Source organism: Gavialis gangeticus, unplaced genomic scaffold (assembly GCF_001723915.1).
Source record: "Gavialis gangeticus isolate Ggan-Ray unplaced genomic scaffold, GavGan_comp1, whole genome shotgun sequence".
NCBI lineage: Eukaryota > Metazoa > Chordata > Crocodylia > Gavialidae > Gavialis > Gavialis gangeticus.
This window is the reverse complement of record NW_017729032.1, coordinates 203,687,321-203,697,062: the sequence shown is the minus strand read 5'-3', so window position 1 is coordinate 203,697,062 and position 9,742 is coordinate 203,687,321. Positions and strand designations below refer to the sequence as shown.

The window sequence follows — 9,742 nt, the reverse complement described above, 5'->3', positions numbered from 1 at the left end:
AGCCTGTTTTTACTGCAGCATGTTTGAAATTATGCTCTCCTTCCTGCAGGAGAAGGAGATCCTGTACTAATACTTTTCTCTCATCCAGGATGTCCCAGCCCTGCCAATCACTACTACCTTTTGGGAGAGAAACTTGCCGTCTATACCAGGACTGCTGAGGCTGGTTGGATTATCTACATTCTTCACATCAGTGGCTGCTCTTGGGCTGTTCACGTACAAGAAGGGGCTTCTAGTTCGAAACTGAGGGAGGTGCCAGCTGAATGTTGCACTTCTGCTGTTTGTCTCTTTCCAAAGTTGTTCCTGAAATATACTTAATTGGGCGCGTCTACGTGTGCATTTAAGCACAACTAAATTTAATGTGCATTACGGGCTCCTATACACATGTGGGGAACCTGTTCTGATGTGCTGGAAATCAAGTCTGCTCAGGCACAGAAATTGACATGCTCTGGCAGTATTCCATGTCACGTATTTCAGCGTCCCTGTATATATCCCTGCACTGAAAAAATTGTGGCAGGACGCTTTTAAATAAAACATGTTTGAGCTGTAGTTCAGATTGCCCTGTCACCATTTTTTCAATGCAGGGATGCACAAGGACACTGATACATGTGACGCACGGGCACTTTTAATCAGCATGCCTTGCTAATTAAAGCTCCTGGTGCCGCATCCCACAGAACATGTAAAAATGCCCTAAACAATTTTTGGCAGGTGCCTACACATGCAGGCATTTGGCACTAAAATTAGTGCACTTGGCACAGGTAGTTCCAAGTCCCTGCAACCCTCCGTGCCTTTAGTGGCTGGGTAGACCCGGCACTAAAGTTAGTGCCCGGTCACATTTACACATGCGTTAGTGCCCCTTAACTAATCATGCCTAAATTTGATGCCTATATTTGCAGATATCAAATTTAAGTGTGATTAGCCTAACGTCACCATGTTTAATGTGCATTAAGGCTATGCATGTGTAGACACATGCCTGGAATGCACACTAAATTAAACTAATGTGCATTAACGCGTTTCACGTAGAGACGCCCCTGTCTACAAATTCTAATTGGGACTGGTAAAGGGCGGCGAAGAAGGGGCAAACAGAGCTGGAATGCTAGAGAGGGGCAGGTGAAACCAGGGACTCAGAAAAAACAAGAATCCCTGGAATATTGATCTATTATTTTGGCACTTTATTTTTATGATGCTCTAGAGTCTAAGAAATTCTGCTGGGTGTTACTTCCCATTAATTTTTATGTCTAGAAAAAGAAGTGGCAAACTACCACAAGTACCTGTCCTCACAAGATTTTCTAGGTTTTTGTACATTTGTATCAGCCATACCTGAACTCTGAACCTTTAGAGGCATATGCATTGCTAGGTATGAAGGGAGTATTTCTGCTCTTACATTCCTGATATTAAAAACCTGTAGATAATGATGATGATTTTTGAGTAAATGGAAATTGCAGGTAAGATTCTGTGAATGGATTTTCCCCCAGAATGTCTTCAGTCCTTACAAAAAAAGAAAAGAAAAAATATGGCTGAATTTTGAAAGTCTTGTCCAAATTGTGGATCCCAACTATGCAAATGTTCACATTGTTTGTTAGAATTGTGTTTATCCACTTTCCATTTTCAGTAACATATTATGGGGCTGGAGCCTTGCTTCCTCTCTGGACTCTTTAGTACAGGTGTGAAAAGGGGGATAAAATGATGGCTTACAATGCCTCCAGGAGGTTCTCTCAGGCTTGCAATTCTATACCACTTGCATCCTCTCTTGGTTCCCTGAGGCTGCTGGCAGGAGGTGCAGGTGCCAAATAAGCCCTTATCTGCCTCAGAGAGCCATACAGTTGGCCATGAAGTCCTGTCTTTTCTCCATTTTTCTTGTTTCTTAGACTGTAAGCTCTTTGGGGCAGAGACTGTCTCTTGCCATGTATTTGTAGAGCACAATAGGATCTAAATCTAGTTTTTGGTCTTAGAATAAATGATAGCTTTACCAATCTGACAGCATTTGTCAGGTTTCAAGCACAGGTTAGCTGGTCCACAACTAATGTTTGCAATTATTCACAACAATCACCTTTACCTTTTTTCTTATGTTCAGAAGACTACAATAGAAAAGTGTGACTAAATTTGCATTTCTTGGGTTACCTGGAATCCTCTTCCATTTTAAGGATGATTTTTCTTGTGATATATGAAAAAACAGAACAAAACAAAAATCTCCCCCTCAATTTTACTTGTAGGTTTATATCAGTCTAAAAGGAATGTTTCTATATACACTATTATTAAAATATTCCCTATCGCAGTTATTGTCATACTCCATCTCATACTCCTCAAAATCTTGTTGCTGTGTTGTGTTTTAGAGGAAAGGTAATTTTTGTTCTGCCTCTTTTCTTATATAAATTCATGAAAAAAAGGAAACTTACCATTTTACTTTACTAGTATTATACTTTACTATTTTTCATAAAACTGAGCAAGGTAAGGAAATGGTTTGAAAAAATTTTGAATCCTTTTAAAGCTTTGTTTTATTAATAAGTGCCTGATTTGTGCTTGCATTAAAAGCTCAGGACATTCAATGTGAGTGATGGCAACATAGTGTTTATGGCAGCATAGTTATCTTGCTGTTCCTCAGTTATTTGCTAGACTGTGGTTGCTTTATAGAAGAAAGTTTTTGTTTCCTTAGTCAGAGCAGGCAACCTATGCTAGTTGGGCAGCTGTGCTCTGGCAATATCCTGTGTCAAGTTTTCAAGTCTTTGACTTCCTATGCTTCAGTCTGCTAAAATTAACTATACATCCTTTTACCACAACTCTGCTCTTATGTTCTGTGTACCTTTAATAATTATGTTACTAATAACTGGGCAGTCTTACAGTGGGAATTTTTTAAGTCCCCATGGTCAAATTCCCTGTCAGTGTAAATTGTCACAGCAAAGCTGTCATGACGGTAAGTGAAACACTGAACTACCAAAACAATTACAATATTCTCAATTGCCCTTTTCTATGCAAATTTCACTCAGGCTTTCTGACATTAGAGCGCTTAATACACAGCTACCATTTCATGGAACACTAAATGCCACATTCCAGCTGTGCTCCAAGACGTTACTGATAATCTTTTACACTGCTTGGCCTGCAGCTTTATGAGGATACTTTATAAATGATTAAGCACAAGATTATTACCTGCTTTATGTTCTCACACAAGAGAATTAAAGGATATTAAAAATGTCCTGTCTGCGTAACTCACTTCACAGCTCAAAAAGCAGGGGAGAACAGCCTTTGCAGTTTGTTCCATGCGGCTGAGCAGCTGGGGAAGAATTAAGGCTACTTTAAGCCCCCTACTACTCCATTCCTACCCCCCTCCAGCAATCAATGGAATTGAGTTAGTATGTTGTGGGAAATAATCTCTCTGGTAAAGGTCAGGGTTTCAGCCCAGGAGCAAGAGAAGAACTGGAGACTTAATTGCAGGTTTCAAAGTCTAAAACAGTGTCACTACACACTGCCTGTTGCGGAGGGCAGACAGACATATGACAAGCTGTTCCTGTAAGATCAGTTCCAAGTCTATTTCTGGTGGGAGAGGCTTAAATGAGTTAATTTTTTTTCTTTGATTCACAGGTCCTTACATTCTTAAATCAAACCGCCAAAATCTAGATTAGAAGGATGGCTCTTGAAAACAGTTTAACTGCAAAAGGATTAATCACTCTGCTTTGCTAGGAGCAACAAGCACTCCCACAGATGTCTGCAGTTAGAAATGCTGTGCTGTACAAGCCTGAGAGCAAGCTGTTGGCAATAAATTAAGGGTCTGAATCTTGGAGAAATCAAGTGGAGCCCTGGATAGCGTAGTAACATATGGGTGTTCCTGGCCTTCCTGGTTTTCTGTCTTTTGAAGCAGTGTAGTCAAGGATTAGAAATGAATACTTTTCTATAATCGCAGTACACAGCACCAAATACTTCTGTCTGTCTACATCTGTACAATAGGAAGTCAGAGATAAAACACCAACATTTGATTCCACCAGAAATAGACTGAGAACTGATTTCACAGGAATAGCTTGTCATACGGCCCTTGAATTTCATTTTGCATCTTCAAATTCAATTTACCAGACAAGGTGTCTTGAAGATGCAGCTTGGATTTTATCATTAGAACTTTTAAACTAAACATGGAAACTTTTCAGGTATGAAGACTTTATGAAGTCAGAAGATCTAGGAACTGTACAGCAGACATGGCCTTCCTCACTGTCTCTCTGTAGTGATGTGCTATAGTGCCATAGCATCCATTGGCAAAAACTCTTGATGCTGCCGCTACATCACTGTAGCAATGTGCTTCTTCATTATAGCTCATTGCTATGGTGACGTAACAGCCAAAAATAACTGCATGGCGCAGTATGGGCTGTTACTGTGCCATCATTTAGTACTTCCAAAAGTACCAAAAGGAAGTACTAAATGATGGAGCAGTAACAAAGGCACCTTACGGCCATGTGTAGACATGCCTACAGAGAAGCAATTGACAAGGGTACCTGACAAATCTCTTATGTTTTAAGGTGATTAGTATCCAACATCAACCTTTCAGTAATTCTTAAACATATAATCATACGTCTATCTTTTCCCCACCTGAAAGGTGGCAGTCCTCATCAAGCTCACAGGAAGATCAGTGGATGATTTCGCCCCCCCCAAAAAAAACAACCCAACAAAAAACAGGTAGTACTCATAGGGCTAGCTGAGGAATGTGACCTGTGAAGATGCAACAAACAAGAGGAAATTGTATGATTAAATTAGATGCTCTTCCTTGCTATACATTCTAAATGCAGGTAAAATGCTGATATATTTCCTAACAAGAGGCCAAATACCGTATACTGGGTCAGCATTTTTGCAAGTAAGACCAGTTATACAGGTGGCTCAATCTAAGACTCAAAGGAATCTAAATTTAGACACTAATTTTTTTTTAAATCCTGGTCCAATACTTAAAAGTACAGGAAAACCTCGGTACTTGCGGGTTCAGCATTCATGGTTTCAGATATTCGCAAATGCCAAACCTGCATTTTAAATACACTTTAAACACTTGGGAGCTCCTTGGGAGCTCTGCGCTTCCTGCTGCCAGGCTCCCGCCATCGCCGTTCCCCACCCTCCCAGCTGCCAGGGGCGCTGCGTTCATGAACACAGTGTCCTGTTCACGGATTTTGCCATTCACAGGGATCACAGGAACATATCCCCTGTGAATGGCGAGGTTCACCTGTATTAGTAAGTGGAAAGACACTTTACACACAGAATTTCTACATTGTTTGAATAATTTCTTTGTCAAAGGCATCTAGGATATAAGTGCAGGTTCTGTTCTAAAACACTTGGAAGGTTTCATAGTTTCATAGTAGCTACGGTCAGGAGGGACCTGAACAGATCATCTAGCCTGACCCCCTGCCAGAGGCAGATATGAATGCTGGGTTCACAAGACCCCAGACAGGTGGTCATCCAACCTCCTCTTGAATTTGCCCAAGATAGGGGCAACTTCCCTGAGAAGTTGGTTCCAGATTTTGGCCACCCTAACTGTAAAAAATTGCCTTCTGATCTCTAACCTAAACCTATTCTCCATCAGCTTATTACCATTGTTCCTCATCACCCCAGGTGGTGCTGGGGAGAAAAGGGCTCTACCTATTTGCTGCTGGTCTCCCCTGATGAGTTTGTAGGCAGCCACCAGGTCCCCCCTCAGCCTCCTCTCACGAGGCTGAACAGGTTCAGGTCCCTCAGTCTCTCCTCATAGGGCCTGTCCTGTGGCCCTCTCACCAAGCGGGTGGCCCTCCTCTGAACCCTCTCCAGGCTGGCCACATCCCTCTTGAAGTGCGGTGCCCAGAACTGGACGCAGTACTCCAACTGCGGCCTGACCAAAGTCGCATAGAGGGGGAGTATCACCTCTCTGGACCAGCTTGAGATGCATCTTTGGATGCATGTCAAGGTACAGCTGGCCTTGCTGGCTGTGGTCGGGCATGGGCGGCTCATGTTCATCTTGGAGTCAATAATGAGGCTGAGGAAGGGAGAGTGAGGCTGAGAGGCACAAATAGCTTTTATTCTTATCTAAAATGTAACTTTTTTTTTCTTCTGCATCTACTTAGACCAGTATGTGCTATGGGTAGAGGGTCAAGAACTAATTTAGTTAAAATCAGAAATGGCCTCAGTCATCACTAATACTCAAACCTGTTTTCACATTGTTAATGTTTGAATTATTTTTCTCTTTCCTGAACTTTGTGGTTCCAGGGGTGAATAGGAATGGAAATACCACAAGAAAAGCAGTTCTAATTATCTTTCTAACCCAACCAAATGCAAGATACACTTGAAATCTCATGGTAAAACTGCATCATTAGGTTTCCAGCCCAGTTTTACAAGCTTAAGGGGTTTGTAATAGAATGTTAAAACGAGCAGACAAAGTTCTGGGATGCTGTTTCACTGAGACCTCATACGCTTTTGAAACTTACTCATTGTCTCTACAGCTACTTTTTGCTAGAAATGTAATTTGCATCCTTGGGCCACTATGTGATTAAGGTGGCTAGTTGACCAATTGGTTGTTAACTTTTTCATCACTAAAAGGATATGTGCTGTTTTGTACATATGTGTGTATGTATGCTGCAGTATTTTAAAGAAAAATCTGTTGGATGTAGTCCTAGAATACATCTCTTCCTTTGCATGAATGGAAGGAACTGTTAGCACTAAAGTACCACTTTACACTCATTCCAACTGACTGTTAAAGGAAAGAAATGTGAGAATCAGGTTTGTTTTTCACTTTAAGCTAGCAGAAGTGTTCTTAACTCATTAACATGTCTGATGAGAAATCTGGCAGTCAACTGACTGACTAAGAAAACCATCTGACAAAATTCTCTAGAGACATCATTTCATTTAGTAATCTCTTATGGACTAATTAATATTTTCATGTATACTTCAAAATCTTAGGGTGTTAAAAGGCTGTGTACTTGTTCATATACTGTATCAATAACTATTGCATTACTGCAGCTTCGGCATGTGGTATGAAAATCTGTGTGCGTGTCAACTTGATAATATGACACTGATGATATTAAAAGCTAATTATAAATGCCACTCAACTGTATGGTAGAATGAATAGCCCGAGACCACTCAAGATGTCTATTCTTTAACTGGTTAATTTCTTCTCAACTCAGAACCCAATTTCAGAGTGCATATCTGTTTTGGATAGTACCTAGGCATATTAGATACTTAAGGGATTTCCTGTATTGGGTTCCAGAAGCTGGAGGAATTTTGTTTAAACTAATGATAGTATTTCCCTAAACCACCAGGATGACACTTTCACATAGGCAGGACTTAAAAGTGTCCACATTCAGGAAGATGGGGAAAAAAATGTATTTCCAAGGAAGAAAGAACCATACATCCCAACAAACCCCTTTTGCTCCCAAGGAAGCTGGAACAAAATTACTGAAGAATTTATCCCCCTAGATGAGAATATCAGCTCAGTTCAAATGTAGATTGCACTACTTACAAAATAAATCTTGTCCTTGATTATACAGAGTAGCATTCCCTCTTGCATTTCTACTTGGAGACTGTCTCGATTTTGCAGCCCTCTCTCTAATGAAAATATAAATGAAATGGCCAAAGTAGTCTTGTTTTCAGAGTGTTTGTACAGTAGAACAATTTACATATTGTCAGAGACTCCAGCTTATAATTTGATTTCTGTGATCCTGTGCAGGTCAATGCTAGTGGTGTCTGCCTCTGAGTATTGTGAGGGGGTGGGGAAGTGACTTCAAATCACAGGAATATATATTCTCTATATGTGATGAATTTGTGCCTTTAACTAGTGTTTTCTCAAGTGCCTCTGTGGTTTCTGTATCAGTTGGTTCCTTCTTCAGTCCCCTTTTCAGTAGGCTCTTCAGATATTTTTATCTGTCAGCTGTGAACGTTTTTTAAAACAAACTCGAATCAGTAAATATTGTCTCCTTGCATCTCTTTGTGCGTGTGTTCCTTTATGAATCCAGGACTCTGCTTTTGATCTGTGTATTTGGTGGTAACACAATGTTCAGATTCATGCCTCTGAGAACCTTTGACCTGTCTAGAATAATGCAGCGCTGTAAAGGATGGAGGAAGACCCAAGGGGAGATCTGTTTTGGAAAAAGAAGTGACATAACTTCCAGCATTTGAAAAATTCAAAGGAGTATTTCAAATTATTTTTGAGGCTTTTTTAAATTTGGGCTCCATTTTGTATAAAGTCAAGGCAGACCCTGCTCCAAAGAGTCTAACAAACAAGACCCCTGGAGGGCACCAAGGCAGACACTGCAGGGTAAAGGTGTAATGTTGTGCTACCAAACAGCTCCAGTGTCAAGGCTGGCTCAGATACCCTGAGTTCCATCATGAATTAACGGACCAGATACTTTCCATCTGTTTTTAGAGTCATGGGGACCACATTGGATGTGTGGGGCTCCAAATAGGAACGTTAGGTGCAGGAAGGTTGCTCTGATGCACTGTGATTACAGTGCATCAGAGCAGACTTCATTAATCTCTGCCACCATTTTGAAGCATGGGGACACTTATACCTGAAACACTCCAGGAGCTTTAATTAAAACATCCCCCCCAGCACTCCCGGAGTATGTATAAACACCCATTGGTTTTGCGTACCTACAAAGAATAATATTGGAAATGCCATATCATAGTGTGAGAAAATGTGCAAAATATACGCAGTACACTTTGTGCATACATACATCACAATATTTCGTAAAAGTTAAAATAAACACACATCACAAATGTGGATGTCTTCAACTGATTTAACATGGCATAGAAAATGCAAGCCTGCTAGTAACAGAGCAGAGATCAATGCATTCCATACAACCCCCTAATACTAATTAAAAAAATGGTTAGGACTTAATTCCTACAGTCTTGGGCTGGATATGAAACAGATTTTTAATCCAGTACCAGTCCCCCCTGAGCCCTCCCATCCCATTTTCGTAGCATTTTAAAATGCTTAAATATTTTGTTTATATTATAACATGATATTGCTATATATTCTTCATTATTTTAATAGTTCTATGATTTGTAGTGTAAGAAAAATCAACAGAAACATAATTTAGTAGAACCTTATTCCTTAATACATTCCAAGAAGAATAAATAACTCATTAATGTTGTTTCCTGAGAAACTGATTAAAGAGGCTAGGCATAGTTGACATGTAGATAAAACATCTGTCTGCTTTGTAAACTATTCTGGTAAAGGCAGCCAAAAACCTATTCTGAGTATGAGAATGAAGGCCACTTTTCCCATGTTTCATCATAATTATACTAAGTTTCCCAATATTGGTCCTTTGATGTCAATTCTTGAAACTTTTAAAATTAGTGCATGTGATAGGCCCTGGATGCAGTCTGGGTACACCCTTGAGACACGCTTGAGGTGCTTCCGCACTTTGAGGTGCCCTTCTGCCCTAAACCCTTCTCTGTTACTTGCTGCTTGATCACTGAGAACCAGCTGAGGTGCATTAGAAGCATCTTCTTAGCCTGCAATGCCTCAAGCACTGTCTTGCTCAGCCCTTGCCAGCACTTGGCAAAAGTGATTTTGCCAGCTAGAAGGATCACGCCCTTGTTCAGTCATGCACTCGGAAAAAGATAATCAAAATACTCTGGAATCATAAGCATCTCTGACACCAGTGGTTTATAAAAAGATTACAAAAGGCTAGATTATGAAAAACAAGGACAAGCATAAGTAATCACTAACCATATGTAGAGATACAAGAAAAAACAAGCAAAAGAAAATATTTAGGGCATTAACCTGTTGCATCCAAGATTGCAGGCCTTA

At 40.4% G+C, this 9,742-nt stretch overlaps 1 protein-coding gene and 1 long non-coding RNA gene across 2 annotated transcripts in view; both read left to right on the top strand.

The window, feature by feature from the left end:
* LOC109302916 (amine oxidase [flavin-containing] B-like) overlaps nucleotides 1-399 on the top strand; it is a 109,720-nt gene extending 109,321 nt beyond the window's left edge. The window contains exon 15 of the mRNA XM_019524867.1: nucleotides 89-399. Within this exon, the coding sequence (XP_019380412.1) occupies nucleotides 89-244 (156 nt within the window). The 3' untranslated portion in view covers nucleotides 245-399. The remainder of the gene's footprint in view (nucleotides 1-88) is intronic.
* Nucleotides 400-5,095: 4,696 nt separating this feature from the next.
* Nucleotides 5,096-7,907, top strand: LOC109303225. The gene is made up of 2 exons (XR_002099027.1): nucleotides 5,096-5,301; nucleotides 5,968-7,907. It is a non-coding gene; the product is annotated as an uncharacterized LOC109303225 (long non-coding RNA).
* Nucleotides 7,908-9,742: the final 1,835 nt, after the last annotated feature.